This window comes from Phascolarctos cinereus, unplaced genomic scaffold, assembly GCF_003287225.1.
Source record: "Phascolarctos cinereus isolate Bilbo 61053 unplaced genomic scaffold, phaCin_HiC Scaffold_2;HRSCAF=192, whole genome shotgun sequence".
NCBI classification, from domain to species: domain Eukaryota; kingdom Metazoa; phylum Chordata; class Mammalia; order Diprotodontia; family Phascolarctidae; genus Phascolarctos; species Phascolarctos cinereus.
This window is the reverse complement of record NW_027555625.1, coordinates 368,566,098-368,585,743: the sequence shown is the minus strand read 5'-3', so window position 1 is coordinate 368,585,743 and position 19,646 is coordinate 368,566,098. Positions and strand designations below refer to the sequence as shown.

The 19,646-nt window shown below is 38.9% G+C and overlaps 1 protein-coding gene and 1 long non-coding RNA gene across 2 annotated transcripts in view; one reads left to right on the top strand and one right to left on the bottom strand.

Moving 5' to 3' along the window:
* Positions 1-18,234, top strand: part of LOC110220892 (uncharacterized) — an 84,689-nt gene extending 66,455 nt beyond the window's left edge. Inside the window, exons 2-3 of the long non-coding RNA XR_013484862.1 lie at positions 2,363-2,492; positions 17,939-18,234. This is a non-coding gene — a long non-coding RNA (uncharacterized LOC110220892). The remainder of the gene's footprint in view (positions 1-2,362; positions 2,493-17,938) is intronic.
* SYNE3 (spectrin repeat containing nuclear envelope family member 3) overlaps positions 2,347-19,646 on the bottom strand; it is a 191,368-nt gene continuing 174,068 nt past the window's right edge. Inside the window, 1 exon segment of the mRNA XM_078150426.1 lies at positions 2,347-11,168. Within this exon segment, the coding sequence (XP_078006552.1) occupies positions 10,971-11,168 (198 nt within the window). The 3' untranslated portion in view covers positions 2,347-10,970.

The following is a 19,646-nucleotide window of genomic DNA, read 5'->3' as shown; positions in this document are numbered from 1 at the left end:
ATCAAATTAAACAATATTTTATCTTTCTTACTGGCTTTTTCCCCCTCCTAAAACCAGGTCCTTGTTTTATTTATTACATCAATGTTTTGTTGTTGTTGTTGTTTTATTGTTTTGTTTTGACTTTCTATTTTATAAATCTCTCCTTTGATTTTCAAGATTTCTATTTTACAGTGCTTAGTTCTTAAACTCAGGAATTCAATCTCTTATAACCTCTAGAACTTGGGCAATCTCACACTTAGGATTACCAACAAAGGAACTCCAGAGGCTATGATTCATTTTCAGGATCTCTAGCTGTGGATCTGTGCTCATGTAAGAACATAAAAGCAGGAGGACTATAAGGTCCAGGAAGTCCCAACTTAGGCTCTCCAGCAAGCCCAAGCTGGCTGCGCAACCTACACTTCTCCTGAAAGTTGCCATTTTATGATAGGGGGCAAGGAGGAGGAGGGGAATCCTTTTCCTCTTACCTTATTGCATTCCACTCTTGAACTCCAAGGGAGAAGGTTTGAGGGGAAAACAACAACAACAAGAAAAAGAGGCAGGGACCTTTTCCAGATGACAAAACCTGAATAAATGGGACAATTACATATTTGCATATTTCTCAATTTGGAAGGCAAATTTTTTGATGTTCAGATTTTTGTCTTCCTATCTTCTCTCCACTCTGGGGAAGCAGCATGATATAATAGAGGCAATATTAGGCTTAGGGATCAGAAAATCTGGCCTTGGGTCTCAGCTCTTCCACTGACTGAGTAATGTTACATTATCCATTTTACTCAGTTTCTCCATATGTAATATGAGGATTAAAAATGCCTATATCCAAAGGTTGTTGTGAGGAAAGGGATTTGTAAACTGCCAAGTGCTATGGGAATTATAATTATTCTTCTGTACAAGTAGCAAAGGGAATTTCTGGGTTCTAAAGTAGCAGGCCTACTTTGGAGAAAAAAAAGTACCCCCAAAATAGTTTCATAGATCAAAATATATGTATATTTTATTTCCAAACACAAAAGCAGGCATCAGTTTACAAAAATAACAAGCAAAAAATAAACCCCCTGAGTCCCCCTCCCACCCCCAAGTCCTTAATGGTATAGCATGAATGAAATATGATAGAAAGGAAAACGTTTAAGATGTGATATGACTTTAAAAAAACACAATTTACAGTTTTGATAAGAAAATATAGTGGTCCATGTTACCCTGTGTTGAGCAGATGGTCTTTAGCCAAGTCAATATTGTACTTTAAATAAATCATGGTAATACACATGGAAAATTTGAAGTTGGAGGTATGGGTTTGACTCCTGGCTCTGCCACTTACTAAGTATGACCCTGCACAAGTTAATTTTCTTCTTTGGCCCTCAGTTAAGCTTGTAAATTTTAGAACTGGACTACATGATTCTGAAGGTCACTTTCAAATTCTAATCCTCAAATGATCCTATAAGCAAGCCACAGAGTGTTACTAATGATGACTTGTGCCCTAGAAGTGGCATAAAAGCCATAGTTGGGGCATGTATGAACAAAAAAAGGAGGTAGGCTAGCCTCACAGTCAGAGGGATGGATCACGGATGGACGGTCCAAGGGCAGTACACTAGTACTCACAAAACATTAAAAAGTTCAGAGAAAATGTTCAAGAGTAGTTGGGTACGTCCTTAATGGAGCACTTATGGAAAGACAAACAGTTGTACAGGATGGAACATGGACGGGTTGTGATCTACAATGGTGGAGGGAAGACCCACACTGATAAGATCAAGACTCCATTCAAGTGTCTCATACTCTAAACATACACTGTGTTGAGAAAGTTATTTAGTTCTAACATTCCTGTCTTAACAGAAAGCTTATTTTGTTATCAATAGATTTTAAAAATCATAAATGATATCACAAACTTGACTGTGGTCCCTGTGCATACCTGAAAGATCCTTGGAATGAAAATAAGGTGGTTAAAAGGTAGCAGAGGTTCGGAGAGAAGGGGTGCCGGGAATGTTGAGGTATAATAGAAGGCGACCAAAACGTCCCCTTTATGAAAAGCTCTCTCCATTTAGCAAACTAGAGATACTTTTAATAAGGACACTTTACTTAATCTATTATATCACTAGAAATAGGTCCCATTTTATAATGGGGTGTTTCTAAAAATACAAGGGTCCCCAAAGTATAAAAAAGGGCTAATGGACCATAGAACTGACTCATTTCCTAAGATTCCATCTCGTACTTATATGGGACATAAAGATGCTGAAGAGACAAAGCATGCTATGTATATGAATACATACACACACACACGCACGCACAGGAACATCCATACACAGCAAGAGGCAAATGCAGGGAAACTTCGCTTGTCTGCTGAAGTGCAGAGGGGTTGTGATCTCTTCTCCATCCACAGAGAAAGCACCAACCCATGAAATCATGGATCTCTGAAGATACAATTGAGGAGGAGGAAGAAAAAAAGGAGAGAGATAAAGCAGGAAAAGAAGAGAGAGAAGGAAGAGGAAGAGGAGGAACTTTTGGATATGGTAAGTACACTGAATCCTCCTTTCGTTTTCTCTATAAAAATAAGAAATAAAGGAAACAAAATGGTTCTGCCTCTGAAGAGAAAAATTCCTCTTTTGACTCAGATTCAAGAAGTCTGAGGAGCACTGCTCTAGAGCCTTCCACTAGGAAAAGCCGGAATAAGCACACGGACTGTATCCAAAGAGAGGTCTATGTTTTAAAGGTTTCCACAAGCAACAAAAACAATTCTTTCCTTCCTTTCCCCCCTTCCCCCATCACTGTACCCAAGGCCATGGCTCATCCTGGGACTCTGGCCTTAAATTTCAGTTGCAAAATAGTTACATCTCAAATTCCAAAGTGAGAAGCCACCAAATGCTGTCTCTTTCCTTGAAAAGCAGGACAGCTGCCCTAGCTGATAGACTGTACATTTCCAAGCTACTGCCTGAAGAGCAAAAACAAGACCTTGGTAAAATTAAATTAAGTGCCATTAAGGGTACATCTAACTTGCTAAAATTGCAAAGGGTATAGACAGAAAATATGGAAAGAAAGAGATATAAATTTGTGCTTTACACTAAATCCCCAAAATACTTCAACTAAGGGGCTGCCTCCCTCCCCCGGGAGTTTGGAAGAGGTAGTTTTAAGGTAAGTGCTCAGCCAACGGAACTTTGGGAAATTATGGAACATTTTAACTGAAATTTTGACTGAAAAGTCAGTTGGCAAATGTGTCATAGGTTAAGGGATGAGTACTGAGCAGCTGGGGAAGTACAGGGAAATATCTAGAGGACAGTGGCAAGGAGAAAGACTTGGATGGGTCTAAGACAAGTGGATTTCTGCGTGTAGATGGACTTTGCTTTCAGTTTCTCTTAGCACATGGCAGGGCCTTGCAAAATGACAAAGACAACTGAGAAGACAAGGAATGTGCCAATTTTGCTTCATATCCCAAGATCTAGTACAGTGAGCATAACATAGTATTTGCTTAATAAATACTGGCTGATGGATTGTTTGCATTATCCTAGGAGGATAAAAGGCTGAAAGCACACAGTCAATAAACTAAACTTTTGTTCTGGAGTTCCCAGTGACTAACCCCTCAGTGTATCTATCAGCTGTGGAAAATGGGCTGAGTATGCCATATCACTTAGCCACAAGGGTAAGTTGATTAGGTATCAAAAAGAAATGAAAAAAAAAAACACTTGTCTTTTGAAAAACTGAAGTTGGTCAATGCAATCCCTGTATGTTCACATCAGCCTCTTTAGACAACTCCTTAGTTAGACTAGATAATTGCTGAGATCCTTTCTAATCCTAAATCCTAAGAGAAGGGGAAGGGATTGTACAAATTTTGACAGGTTCAAGGCTAGGGGACAGCATTCCTGTGAGGTTCATCCATTTTCTATATTTCCCAGATGTTTCTGAGTGTTCTTTTTAAGAAGACCTTATCCCTGGGAGAGCTACTGCTCTGATCATATGGGACTTGGCAGGTAGAACAGCTAACCGCAGCTATAGCTTGTGAAGAACAACACAATTATGTTGGGGCCATTTGGGTGTTTGAAGCTAAGGTAGTTTCAGTATTTCTAGTCCTGACTTTTAAAGGCTTTGATTGTTCTGCTGTAAAGAATTTTCTTGGAGTAGAAGCTTTTTTTTTTTTTAAAGTGAATTTTGTTTCTCTGCTATGGGAGTTTATACCTTGAAATTCTGAAAAGGAGGTGGATAGGGGGTATTTAACTTGTAAAATGAAACCGAGAGAGAAAGCTTTAGCTGGATCCAATGAACACAATAATACTCATGCATTGGGATAACTAAAAAGCTGCTCTGAATAAAGAAATTAAATGTGACTGGTACATAAGTTCAAAATGAGATTGAGTCCTCCAGGCAATGTAGGAAAAGGAAGAAAAAAATGACAGGCAGCTGGTACATTTGCTGACCACTGAGAGCCCATACAGTATGGACACAATCTTTCTGGGAAGTTTAGGGCAGACTGGCTTTGGGTTAGACGGTGAACTCAAATAGTTGGCCAAGACTTAGTATTCTGGGAATTTGGACAATTTCTTTCTTATGGGCCTCCTAAGGCTCTAGAATGATATAGATGGGAGAGACTTAAGAACAAGGAAATGTTAGAATGTAGGCTATAGAATGACATGTGTCCAGGTCCTTAGAGGTCTCCTTCAACTCCTTCATTTGAGGGGAATGATCCCTGAGGTGGTTAAATAACTTGGGCAAAGGCACACCATGAGTAAGAGGTAAGGCTAGGACTGGCACCCAAAGCTTCTGATTCCTAATCCAGGGTTTTAAGGCAAAACACAAGTCTGTTGCCATAGGGTACTAGTTTGCTGCCAGGGTAAAGAAGGATGGCTTTGGAGTCGGAGGACCTGGGTCCAAAATCAGGCTCTGCCACTTCCTCCCTGTAGGGCCTGGTATAAATCCCTTAGCCTCTTTGGGCTAAAGTTCCTTTGTCTGTAAAATGGGAGGTTTGGACGGGGTTACCTTTAAATACCTTTTATGAGCTAAGTGAAGACCATGGAATGTTTAGAGAAAGGTCTTGAAGGATTTTACTTTTTTTTTTTTGTCAAAGAGAAATAATCAGTGGAAAGAACACTGGATTTGGGTCTCCCAAAATTTGGGCTCATGATCTTTTTAACTTTTTAACTAGTGACCTTGGACAACTGATTTAACTCTCTAAGCCTCCATTTCCTCCCCTGTGAAATGAGGATAACTGTCTTCAAGTCCCTGAAAGGCTGTGACATGAAAGGAATAGATTTATTCTGCTTGGGTGGAATTCAGATTTTATGTAAGGAAAAAAAAACCCCACTTCTTCACTTTGTTGCTGTTCATTTGTTTTAGTGATGTCTGACTCATTGTGACCCCATTTGGGGTTTTCTTGGCAAAGATACTGGAGTGCTTTGCCATTTCCTTCTCCAGGTCATTTTACAGATGAGGCAAACAAGGTTAAGTGACTTGCCCAGGGTCATATAGATAGTAAGTGTCTAAGGCCAGATTTGAATGCAGGTCTTCCTGACTTCAGGCCTGGTATTCTAACCACTACACCACCTAGCTGCCTGTCTTCACAGTGGGAGGTTTCCAAAAGTTAAATGAACTCCCTTTTCAGGTAAGGAAGGGGGGGGGGAGGAAATACACATTTATTAAATGCCAGGCACTATTTTAAGCACTTTACAAAAAATGAGATCCCCACAAAAACAATCCTGGGAGGTAGGTAATCATTTTACAGTTGAAAAAACTGAGGTAGATAGAGGTTAAGTGACTTTCCCAGGGTCACAAAGCTAGTAAATGGCTGAGGCTGAACTTGAACTTAGGTCTTCCTGACTCCAGGCCCAGTGCTCAATCCACTATGCCACTTTAAGGTTTTCAAAGTTTGGATGAACTTGCTAGGAATGCTGTTGAGTGGATTCTTGGTCAGATATGAGTTGAATCAGAGGACCTCTGGGGTCCCTTCCAACTTTTGTGTGATATTTAAAGTTTCAAAGTCTTACGATCCTAAGCAGTTGAATGCATCTATCTGCAAGGCCTACTCAGCAGGGCCACATATATGAAGAACAGAAACCCTGGTTGCCAGAACTCTATCCCTCCTCCCCATCCTCCACCACACATCCTTCTGAGAAGAAGCAGATGCATCCCTGGCTTAGAAATCAGAAGAATACAGAGGGGTTGGCAGTGGCTGCTCCCGAGACCACTCGACACTGCCCAGGGCTGTGGGTTCCTGCCTTTCAGGTTATTACGGTTTTAAAACCTGGTCAAGGGTGAGCAGGAAGATTAAGTGATCTTCTGCAGTTGGAGGTGAAATTGTACACATCTACTGGGTGTGATGGTAGCCAGACCAGCCTAGACCAACCACCCAACCCTTTTTCTTCCATCAACAAGTAAATCTATATTAAAACTGTAATCATAACCGATATTTACATAGCATTTTACATACACCATCTCCTTGGAGCTTCATGATAACATTGTGAGGTATAGCACTAGTTTCTATTTTTTACAAATTTTACAAATGAGGAAACTGGCTCAGACAGATTAGTTAACTTCCCCATGGTCATATAGCTAGGGAAGTGCTCAAACCCAGGTATTACTGTCTCCAAGTATACAACATGTCTTTCTCTCTCTCCCTGCCTCCCTCTCTTTCCACCCCTCCCTTCCACCAAGTGATGACATTTTTTCTAGGCATTTTGGTGGAGTAGTAAAGGATTGGGATCTCAAGTTGTACAACCTTAAGTAAGTTAGTTTCTACTCTATGAGCCTCAGTTTCCTCATTTTTTAAACGAGGAGATTTAATTGAATGGTCTTTAAGGTCCACTCCAACTCTAACATCCTGTATTCCAAGGTCTGGCCTCTAATGTCTTAGTTCTGAGTTTTTCTAAAGTTTTCCAAAGGAAAAGAGTCTGTTTTTATTTGCTATGACTTCATAACATTTTATTGTCCGTCCCTCTGCCCAATATGCCTTAGTACTCCTCTTTTCTCCTCCTCTGTCCTAGAGGACTTCTCACTAATGAAGAAAACTGGTTCCTCCCATTCTTTCCCCTCTCTGTTCCTCTGTTCTACTTTCTGCTTGCTGTCTCTTCTTTCTAATTGGTTGTCATCTTTCTGGTCCTCCTCACTCCTTTTTCATGTTTCTTGCTCCTCTCTGTAGTGAAGAGAGATCCATCCTCTCTAGCCACTTGAGGCCCAGAGAGGCCAAAGCTAGTGAGTTAATGGGAAAGTGAGTTAATGGGAAAGCCAGGATTAAAACCCACATACAAACACAGACACACACTCACACACACACATGCACTTGAACACATTTGGGATACCTGCCTGAAATTAGAGGGCCTTTTCTAGTCACCTTTCAATTACCAGAGGCAAATGACCCAATACCTCTTTTATTCCTCCTTCCTCTAATTGCTTACCTTTCAGTTGCCTCACTGACTCAAAAGATGGATAAATTATCCTCCCATACTTAGCACAATGCCTTGCACACAGTAGATATTTGTTGAGTCTAATTAGAGAGCAATGTATGCCTTTGGCTTAGTGGCCTACAAACACTCTTATAGTTGGTATGCATTTATTAAGCACTTACTGTGTGTAAAGCACTACCCTAATTGTTGGGGATACAAACAAAACAAAAAATGCCTGCTTTTGGGAAGCTTACAGTTAATAGGGGAGACAACATGAAATAACAATGTACAGACAAGATATATAGACAAACTATATTGGAGATAATGAATGAAAGGGAATAGTATTAAAAGTGATCAGGAAAGACTTCTCAGAGAAGGTGGGATTTTAATTAGGCCTTGAAGGAAGAAGAGATGAAGGAGAGAATTCCAAGCATAAAAAAATACTTATATGGAAATAATGTTTCAATAATTGCATGGATCTGTGTGCCACTGGGACATACCACAGTGTGCCTGAAAGGCCAGCAGGTGGGGTTGAGCCTCTGTAGAGGCTCAGAGAGAGGATACAGACAAGAGGATTTGTTCTCTCCCTGTGTGGTGAGCTTATCTACATTCTCTACTACATCCTCCACAGGCCAGGGACCTTCCTCTAGATCTTTGAACTTTCTGTTGGTACCAGAGCAGTCCTCAGGATGCCCATCTGTTATCTCTTACTCTAACATGACTGACCCACCTCCTTTTCTGACCATACATTTCCTTGAGGCTGCTTCTCCACTTGGACCATTGATGAAAAGATGCTGTCCCTGCTTTGCAGTGTGAGTTAATGGGAAAGTGAGTTTGTAGCCAGGATGCTTTTTTGCCCTTTGGGTATCCTGAAATTTGGACAGTGTTTGGATTACAGTGTTCCAAAGACAATTGTACAAAAATGGGTATCGACATAAGAATAAAACCTAGAATGGAATTATATATTTTGTGTCATCAGTGCAAAAGTTGTTTCACCCAAGTGGTGAACCCCAATTTAAAAAGCCCACGTGACTTAGGACAAAGCCCATTTCTAGATTTCAACAAGAAAATACTTTCATTTTCCAAATAAAATATATGTTCTTCCATCGGTCACATAATTTTCTCACTTTGTGATATAGAAATTTTTTCATTATCTATGAGAAGATTGCTTGCAACTACCCACAGGGCCCTCCTACCATTGGGCCAGAGCTGAGAGGATATTCTGGCAATGTACCACTAAGAGTGGTACATAAGCATGACTCTTGTGGTGTGGTAAGAAATGAACTATGAGCTCTAGAAAGCCCACAGGAGAGTCATTCAACAGGGAATCAAAAGACCTGGGCCTGCAACCTTGGGCAAATCACTTTCTCTTTCTCTCTCTTTCTCTCTGGGTTTCAGCTTCTTTATCTTATGTGGAAGCTAGACAAAATTTCCTCTTAGGTCCTTTTCACATCAAACATTTTATGATTCAAAGGTACCTCCTAGTTTCAGTATTATTCTGAGGCCAAAAGTTGATAGAAAAAAATTTAGGGTCAGGAGCACCTATTTTTGTTGCATGTCAAAGGCCTCAGAGATGGAGAGGATGTTCAAAAATAATCTATTTCAGCTCTCTTCTATTGCCCTGCACTACTGTGACTAATAGGGCATGACTGTATAGACTGATAAAACTTTCTAGAAAGAGTAGGCACTTAGTACACTTTGGTGGTGACTTTCTTTTAAAGAGAAATTTCCTACTAACTAAGGGCAAATATTGACCCAGATTTAAAGCACAAACTCCCAAGAATTATAGGCAGTGGAGAGGGAACAGGCCAATTTGTTGACCGAGGACAGTAAGACAGCACTTGCTCTAACATGGTGCCTCATCTGTAAGATCCTCAAAATCAGGTCCAACCTCTATACGTTGATTTTAGGGCGTGCATGTGTGTGTGTATCAAACTGGGAAGTCAGAGATGAACAGAAATGGAGGCGCCAAAGTGAGGTTGCCCCATTTCTGGGGTATATTGCCTTATTTTTATACTTCACTTCTGACACGGATTCCAAATATCCTTCTTACTCATCCCTTTAATTGGATTGTAAACAATACAAAATTAGCTATAAGGTAAATACAGTAATGCCTTGTTTATCTGGTCCCTTCCAGCACTAACTTTTATGAGCTATGTCTCACAGTGATTGGGGAAGGAACAATTCCACCTAAGTGAATTTTCTGGATAACTGGTTTCTTCTTTTAAGCATACCAACTATGATTATTTTAACCATTTTTAGATGAAAACCCACATTCCTAAAATGCATTATACCTCCTTGACTCCTTCAACAGAGATTTTTAAAAATTAGAACTATGATTCCATGATATAGGGACCTCCCAATGTGGAAACTTCTTTCCAATGAAGAATCATACCTGCTTTGCAACTTGAGAGTCTTCAAGAGCTTCCTGGGGCACTAAAAAGTAAGCAGTTTTCCCATGGCTACCCAGAGGCAGGGTTTGAATTCAAGTCTTCCCAACTTGGTCAGCTTTCTACTCATTCCCCTAAGCTGCCTCTTTGGCACAGGTACCAGAGGATTAACATGAAATTTTTTTTAATAGCCTGGGCTTTCTGGGCTCTATGGAGATACTCTCAGGGCTCCTAAAATATTCAGGGTTTTTGTGCCTCCCTGTAACGGCCACAGGCTCTGAGCTTTCTGAAAGCATGTCTAAGCCTTTCTCCACTTGGAAAGAGCACTGGATTGAGTGCCAGAATACTTGAGTTTGAGCCCAAATTTGTAACCTGTTTGTCCTTGGACAAATGACTTAATTTCTGTGTCCCAGTTACTACATCAGTAAAATGAGGGGACTGGAAGAGATGACCTTCATATTCCCTCCTAGCTCTAGATATATAATCCCATGATACTTGAATTACCTGCATCACAGGGTTGTTGGGAGGAGAGCATTTTGTAAAACATAAAATGCCATTTAAGAGGAAGACAGTAACTTTCTGCTTCTAATCTGATTTGGGCTGGGAGACCAGATAATAATAACATTAACAGCAATGCTAACTCACATTTTAGAGTGCTTCAATCACTAGTTAGAATTTTATAAAAAGTAAGAATAAGTAAACTCTGAGTGAAGACCAGAGAGGCTCTAATAAATAAAATGCATGAACTTTAGTGCATGTATCTATTTTAACTATTCAGAGACTTTTTTCTTTTTGGTTTCCTGTCAAGTTGTAAGTTGAGTCCAGATAGCAGAGAATTGATTTCCAGATAAATGAGATGTTACTCTATTTGTTCTTCATGGCTACAAAAAATACTGCAGAATGATGTCTGAGAAGCAGGTTAGGATTTTTTTTCCATTAACATATAGCAATTATATATTTAAACATACATGAATATCTATCACATGTATATAGCCTGCATCTCATTCCCTATCAACACATAGAACATATGTTATAAATATAGTCATATAATATTGTATAAAAAATTAACTTAGCTCTAGTTACACTGATGCTGGGCTAATACAGATTAAGGTTTTGCCGGTTGGCTCTGACCACATTTCCAGTTAGTGCTACGTCCTTGGGAAAAATCCTGGAGTTGGAGGGCACATCAGAGCCTGGAGTGACAAGCCTGCTGTCTCCTGGTTTTTGGTGCTCGCTAGGTTGGCGGAGGGCCCTCATACCGCAGCATCAGCTTGAAGGAACGGGCGAAGTTGTTGGAAAAGGCACAGCTCCACCTCTCTTGTCCTAGGGGCAGCAGCAACAGAAGTAAGAGCAGGGACAGCAAGAACAGCTGGAGGGGTAAGGCTACACAGCACACTCGATGGAGGAAGGGGCACAGTCCTCCTGGACGACTCTGCAAGACAGAAGCAGGGGAAAATGGCTTAGTGACTGGGGAGGGAGGTTGAGACTAACTTAAGGAATGGAAAGAACAGTCACGGAAGCTAGATCCAGTAGCAGCTCCTGACCATGCTCCTCAACCAGAAAACTTCCAGGGCCTCTTTATGGCCCGTCGTTAAAAGCTGTCTCTAACCCACCTTTCCAACTTTATGTCACACTGCTATCCTTCAAGGACTCTACCTTTTGACTAAATTCGAATCCTCTTTGCCTGTCCCTCCCTAACTCATCTCCAGTTGTTGTTACATTCTTCCTTCATAATCATTTTGTGTATGTATGTCTTCGTACCCCAGAAGGTTGTAAACACTTCAAGAGTCTCGACTTTATTTTATTTTATCTTTGTATTCTCACTATTAGGAAGAAAGCCTTGCATGTAGCATTCATTCATTCATTAAGCCAACGTTTACTAAATACATAGCATGTGCCAGGCACTGTGATAGGAGACATAAAGACAAAAGTGAAACTCTACTTGCTGAACGGAATTGAATTGACACGCGGGGTTCTTAACCTTGTGTCTACATTACCTTTGCCATGGGACCTTGAGCAAATCACTTAAATGGCTTCATGCCTCAGTTTTCCTTTCTTTTGTGATATTTTTTGCTTTTATCTTGCATTTATTTCTGACTATACCCTTCCCACAAGGCCCAAGTGAACTTTCCCTGATAACCAGAATGAAACAATTGAGCAAAATCAAATCACATGGCAGCTGTGTCTGATGGGTGAAATGGGACACCTTTCACCCTGTCTACAACCCGGGGCTGCGAACATGTCTCTTTGTGTTTATTCTTTCCTGATTTTAAGTGAATAAGTATTCCAAGACAGAGTGCTCAGGAGACATTCCAAGTGAGTTGGGATATTACAGAGGTCCCACTAAAGGGCCTAGTGGTGGTCAGGGCTGAATAGTGGCAAAGTATGTATAGCATCCACCGCAGTGGCAGTGGCCAGTGGCAGGAGACACATCTGCAAAGGGAGAGGAGAAATCCACTAAGGACAAATAGGACAGCAGTCGCTTGGGTGAACTTCCTCTCTTGTGGCAGACAGAAGTGCCATCTATGGACTCTAGAAGGACCCAACCCTTTGAGCCCATAGAAAAGCTAAGGGAAACTTCATGGGAAAAGGACTTCTAGTATCATAGTTCTACATGTGTGCTTCATTATAATCACAATCCAAGTTTAAAACTATTCTTCCCATAGACACTGTATATATTTGTAAGAGAGTGCACCTCTCAGGTTTGGGGGGAAACGTTTTGCACCAACCGTTCTTTCCATACCATGTGAGTAAATAAATGCCTTTTATAAAAGCTAATTGAGGCTACTGGCTGACTACTGATGGGGAACGTACCAGTGTGGGATTGGGGTATAGCTCCACAGGATGAGACTAATAAGACAGACAGCTAGACATTTTTCTCTGATCCTTCTAAACTCTTAAGTCTCTCCAAAATAAGAATTGTGCACAAGAGATAAAGGAATTTTATCTGTATTCATGATCTAAGACACTGAGAACCTTAATGAGATAATCTGACTAAGAGCAGACAAGGATAATACCTAATCTCTAATGCACTATCTCAGTGCCACTTCCTTCATTAAGCCCTGAAGCTCTGACAGGGTGTTATAACAACCTGACCCATGTAGGTTTGTCCCTACATCTGCCCTGAAATATGGAAAATAGGAATCACGTTCTGCCTGAGAGGACAACGTGGCAACATGCCGTCCTGCAACAGTGCTCAGTCAGAGAATAGAGGAACAGAGTGAAGTGTGACAGGATGCCAGCATGTATGTGGCTCCACCAGACCTCAAGGAAAGGAAACTGGCATCTACCTGAGCTAGGTTCTGTCAATTTTGGAAGACACTGAGGATTGTAAAAAGTGAATTTTCAAGCAAGGAAGGATGATAAGATGACTGAGATGTAGTACCTCTGGAAATTTCCATCAAAGGGAAAAGACTCAGAAAGTAAGCAATAACAGAATATAGTGGGGAAACACTGAAATTAACTAACATCTCAGGTGGAAGAAAACTCAATTAAAGTGCTTGAGAACAAGGAGATAACCAACAAAGAAGATATTAGTAACAGAAGGGAATATGGCTTCCAGATCTCCTAAATTAGTCCACATACTTCTGAAAAAATAGTGCGTGACAAAGGAAAATGAATATACACCTCATGAGGCAGAGGATTATGTGGATTCTTAAGAGAGAATGAAAATCACAGCAAGATATTCCCAAATAATTTGAAAGAAAACTGAGAATTGTGAAAGTAGAATATATGTCCTGTACAGCAGAAACAATTGGTAGAACAGAAAAACTTAAATTCGTGGTGGCAAAGTAACAACAGACAGAACAACAGATTGTGAACATAAAGGCATAGATGAGGAGGACAATCTGTAGAAAAGAAGCAAAAAGCAATAACACTAAAAGAAAATATATGTACATATATATACATATATACATGTGTGTATGGATGTATGTCTCAGGCAAAACATTTTGACCTTGAAGACAGGATGCATAGAGAGAATTTAAAGATTATAGGTCTCCCAAAAGAACACAAGTCAAAAACCTAAAACACAATTCAAGAAATGTTACAAGAAAACATCCCAGAACTTCTGAACATGGAAAACAAAGTGCCAATCGAAAGAACACAGATTGCCTCCAGTTTAAAAAAAACCCTATGCTGCAAATTCCAAGAGCCATAGTGGTTAAATTTTAAAATGCTAACTACAATCCAAAATTTTGCAAGTGATTGGGAGAAAGATCTTCAAAGAAAAGGAAAAGAAATTTGAATAACAAAAGGTCCATAAGAAACTGAAGGGGAGACAGGGATAGTATGTTCTAAAAAGCAAAGAAGTTGAAGATGCAATCCAAGGTGACATATTCTGCAAACCTGAGCCTAATCATCGAAAATAAATGATGAATATTCAATTAAAAAAACAAACCAGGTATTAAGAGTACTGGCTATCCAATAAGATCGAGGGTGAAACTAGGATGTCCATTATCACAACTGCTATTCAATATTGTACTAGAAATGTTAGCTTTAGCAATAAGAGAAGAAAAATAAATTGAAGGAATTAGAATAAGCAAAGAAGTAACAAACCTATCGCTCTTTGCAGATGATATGATGACATACTTAGAGAATCCTAGGGAATCAAGTAAAAAACTACTGGAAATAATAAACAACTTTAGCAAAGTTGCAGGATATAAAATAAACCCACATAAATCATTGGCATTTCTATATATTACCAAAAAAGCCCAACAGCAAGAGATAGAAAGAGAAATTCCATTTAAAGTTACTGTAGATATTATAAAATATTTGGGATCCTACCTGCCAAAACAAATACAGGAACTATATAAACACAATTACAAACACTTTCCACACAAATAAAGTCAGCTCTAAATAATTGGAAAAAATGTCAGTTGCCCATAGGTAGGCTAAGCTAATATAATAAAAATGACAATTCTACTTAAATTAATTTACTTATTCAGTGCAATGCCAATCAAACTACCAAAAATTATTTTATAGAAATAGAAAAAATAATAAAATTCATCTGGAAGAACAAAAGGTCCAGAATATCAATGGGAATTAATGAAAAGAAATGCAAGGGAAGGTAGCCTAGCCATATCAGATGTTAAATTGTATTATAAAGCAGCAATCCTCAAAACTACTTGATACTGGCTAAGAAATAGAGTGGTGGATCAGTGGAATAGGTTAGGTACATAAGATACAGTAGTGAATGAGTATAGTAATCTACTGTTTAATAAACCCAAAGACTCCAGCTTCTAGGATAAGAACTCGGCTTATATTATAAGCAAATTAGGAGAGCAAGGAATAGTTTACCTGTCAGATTTATGGAGAATGGAAGAATTTATGACCAAACAAGAGATAAAGAAAATTATTAAATACAAAATGGATAATTTTGATTACATTAAATTGAAAAGTTTAAAAAAAAAAAAACAAAGCCAAATGCAACCAAGATTAGAAGGGAGACAGAAAGCCGGGAAACAATTTTTACAACCAGTATCTGATAAAGGCCTCATTTCTAAAATATATACAGAACTGAGTCAAACTTATAAGAACATGAAGTCATTCCCCAATTGATAAAGGGTTAAAGGATATGAACAGGTAGTTTTCAGAGAAAGAAATTAAAGCTATCTATAGTCATATGAAAAAACAAAGCTCTAAATCACTATTGATTAGAGAAATGCAAATCAAAACAACTCTGAGGTACCACATCACACCTATCAGATTGGCCAACATGACAAAACAGGAAAAGGACAAATGTTGGAGAAGATGTGAGAAAAGTGGAACACTAATGCACCTGTTGGTGGCATTGTCAAGTGATCCAACCATTCTGAAGAGCAATTTGGAACTATGCCCAAAGGGCTATAAAACTGCGCATACCTTTTGACCCGGCAATACCACTTCCAAGTCTGTATCCCAAAGAGATCATAAAAATGGGAAAAGGACCCATATGTACAAAAATATTCATAGCAGCTCTTTTTGTGGTAGCAAAGAATTGGAAATTGAGGGGATGCCTATCAATTGGGGAATGGCTGAACAAGTTGTGGTATATGAATGTAATAGAATACTATTGTTACATAAGAAATGATGAGCAGGCAGACTCCAGAAAAACCTGGAAAGACTTATATGAACTGAGTGAAGTGAGCAGAACCAGAAGAACATCGTACACAGTAACAGCCACATTGCGTGATAACTAACTTTGATAGATTTAGCTCTTCTCAGCAAAGCAAGGATTTAAGACAACTCCAAAAGACTCATGATGGAAAATGCTATCCGAATCCAGAAAAAGAACTATGGAGTCTCAGTGCAGATTGAAGCGTACTATTTGTGCTCTCCCTCCCTCCCTCCCTTCCTCCCTCCCTCCTCCTCCCTCCCTCCTCTCTCTCTCTCTCTCTCTCTTCTCTCTCTCTCTCTCTCTCTCTCTCTCTCTCTCTCTCTCTCTCTCTCTTTGTTTCTTCTTTCTTGTGGTTCCTCCTATTGGCTCTAATATTCTTTACAACATGGCCAATGTGAAAATATGCTTAGTATGAATTATATGTAGAGCCTATATCAGATTGCAAGCTGGCTTGGGGAGGGGGAACAAAGAGAGGGGAAGAAAATTTAGAATAAATAAGTTAAATTAATTTTAAAAAAATACTGGTACAAAGAAAACCAGAAGTGAGCAGGTTATCATTATTATTATTTGCAAATTCATCAAACAGCAACACAATAAATATAAATAAATACAGAAGCCAAGAAAGGCACAAGGAAGGAAATAAATTGCCCCTTAGGGGAAAAACAGTACAGCTCCTCAGGGTTACTCCTAGAACCCTGAGAGTACCAGTTGACTCTCTGCCCATTTTATCTTTTGCCATCTTCTCTATCCCTTATTTGATTATGAAGTCATCCTCTATTCATTGTTGGGAAAGGTACCTCCTCCCATGTTTATCTATTTTGTTTATGACTCTCAAAAAATCTAAGACATATATCCTTTCGGGAGCTTATTGTGGCATAGAGTGTGAAATGTTGGCATAAACCTAATTTGCCCTGGATTACTTTCCAGTTTACACAGAAAGTTTTGTCAAGCCCTTATCCCAAGAGTTGTGATCACTGACTTTTATAACACTATGCTACTATGTGCACTCCCAATATGTCCTACTGAACATCTTTCCTATTTTTAAAACAATACCAAAATGATTTTCATGATTACTATTTTGTAATATAGTTGTAGATATGGTACTGCTGGTCCCCATCCTGTCCCCTTTCCTTCCCATTTCCCCTTCATTATTGCCCTTAAGATTCTTGATCTTTTTCTTTCCCTCCAAGATGAATTGTATCACTTTTTTCCAGCAGTAAAAGCCACCCTTTGGCAGTTTGACTAGTATGGCACCTAATAAGTAAAGTAGGGAGTATTGTCTTATTTAGTATATTGGTACCACCCAACCATAAGCAATTATCATTTCTCCAATTATTTATGTTTGACTTAATTTCTGTAAAGGGTGTTTTTACTTCTAGTCATATAATTACTGAACCCATTTGTCCTGTTAGGTAGATTCCCAAATGTTTTATACACGTGGAGTGGAATTGCTCTTTCTGTCTCTTCTTGTTGAGTTTTATTGGCAATATACGAAAAAACTAATAGTTATATGTTGCTATTTTAGTAAAGTTATTAATTTTTCAATGCACTTCTGGGTAAATCTCTAGGCTTCCCTAAAGAGGCCATAGCAACTGCAAAAAGCAATAATTTTGTTTCCTTTTCCCCATTTTTCTTCTCCCAATTGCCTTCTCCTGTCTTATTAATATAGTGAACATTTCTAGAACCACATAAAATAATAGTGATGATAATGGCCACCTTTACTTTAACCCAGTCTTTTGAAAATGCCTATAATATTTCTTCATTAGAGATAATGCTACTTTTTGGTTTTAGATATCATTTATCATATTAAGCAAAGGTCCATTTATTGCTACGCCTTTCAATGTGCTTTTTTTTTTAACAGAAATTTCATTTTGTAAAAGCTTTTTCTACATCTTGTGGCTTCAATATTTTGTGGCTAATATGGCTTATTATATTTATAGTTTTCTTAATAATGAATCAGCCCTACATTCCTGGTATAAATCAAATCTGGTCAGAGTACACAGTAGTTTTAATATGTTGTTGTTATAAACTCTGCTAATATTTTATTCAACTGTTTTATATCAATATTCTTTTGGAATATTGGTGTTTATTTCTCTTTTTTTCAGACTTGTCTCTCCTTTACAAAAAATGTCTTAACCTGGAAAGACTTGCATGAACTGATGCCGAGTGAAGTGAGCAGAACCAGGAGAATATTGTACACAGTAACAACAACATTGTGTGATGACTGACTTAGATAGACTCAGCTCTTTTCAGCAATGCAATGATCTAAGACAATTCCAAAAGACTAAAGATGGAAAATGCTGTCCACATCCAGAGAAAGAACTATGGAGGCTGAATGCAGATTGAAGCATACTATTTTCTCTTTTTCACTGTTTTTCTTTTTTTCTTTCTTGTGGTTTTCCCTTAGGTTCTGATTCTTCTTTACAACATGACTAATGTGGAAATATGTTTAATATGATTGTACATGTATAGACAATATCAGATTGCATGCTGTCTTGGGGAGGGGGAGAGAAGGGGAAACTTTTAAAAACTCAAAATCTTATAAAAATGGATGTTGAAAACTAAAAATAAATAAATAAATTTTTTAAAAGAATTTAAAAAAAAGATGTCTTGTTGGGTAGGGGAATTGAGAGTGATGAAATCAACAAAAAACAAAAGGTAATTAGCACTATTAGATCTGTTATTTTACTGGTATAGAGAACTCTCAGGTGAGAAAATGCCCTGTTCCACCATAAGGAGACACCTTCTCTGCAACTGTAGAAAAGTGCTTGCCTGGAGAATATGAGTGACTTGCCCAGGGTCACGTAACCAGTAGGTATCAGAGCAGGGAAGCCAGGTCTGTTTGGCTCAAGTTCTCTATCCACAATGCCGTACTATCTCTATCAAATCGAGTGAACAAGCATTTATTAAGTGCCTACTATGTGCTAAAGACTAGAGATATAAAGAAAAGGCAAAAAAAGATATTAATGCAACAGCTAGATGACCATCTGTTGAGGATGTTGTTTGGAGGATTATCTTCTATGTTGCATTGACTAGGAGGCTGGACTCCATATTCTGGATATGCATACATTTTTAAGTTTAATCTGCATTATTAACATTTTTCTCCATCACTTTCTTAAGTTTAGACAATCAACAAAATAATTAAATTCAGTCCTGATTTGTAGCATTTGCCAATTTCTAAGGTGCAAATGCTTATGTAATATTTAACAATTGGCTCTGGAAAGCCAGTATGAACTGGCTGCAGCACACCTCTAGTAAGAGACCATCTGGTCCAACTCTCATTTTACAGAGGATGAAACAGACACAGAGAGAAGTGACAACCAAGATCACATAGTGAGTCTGTGGTGGAACAGTTCTTCCAACTAAGATCTCTAGACTCTAGGACTCTTTCCACCATGGCATGGTACCATATTGTAATGAGACAGAGGTAAATTAATGTGCATCTAGATGAGAACAGCTAAGATGGAAAAGGGTCTGTCTGCAAACTGTATCACATACACATTGGTTGAAAGAACTGGGGAGGTTTAGCCTGTAGAAGAGAAGGCATAAGGAGAGCATAATAAGGGTTTTCAATTATCTGAAGGATTTCCATATGGAAGAAGGTTAGATAGTCTCTGTTTGGCTCCAGAGGGAAGAACCAGGAGCATGACAACAGCTAGGGGAGTGGGATTTATGGGGAGTCAGGTTCTGGTGCTCTATAATAGTCAGAGCTATCCAACAAGGGAACATACTGCTTTGGTAGGTAGTGATTTCCCTGTCACTAGAGATATTAACACAACAGCTTGATGATCATCTGTCGAGGATTCCACACGG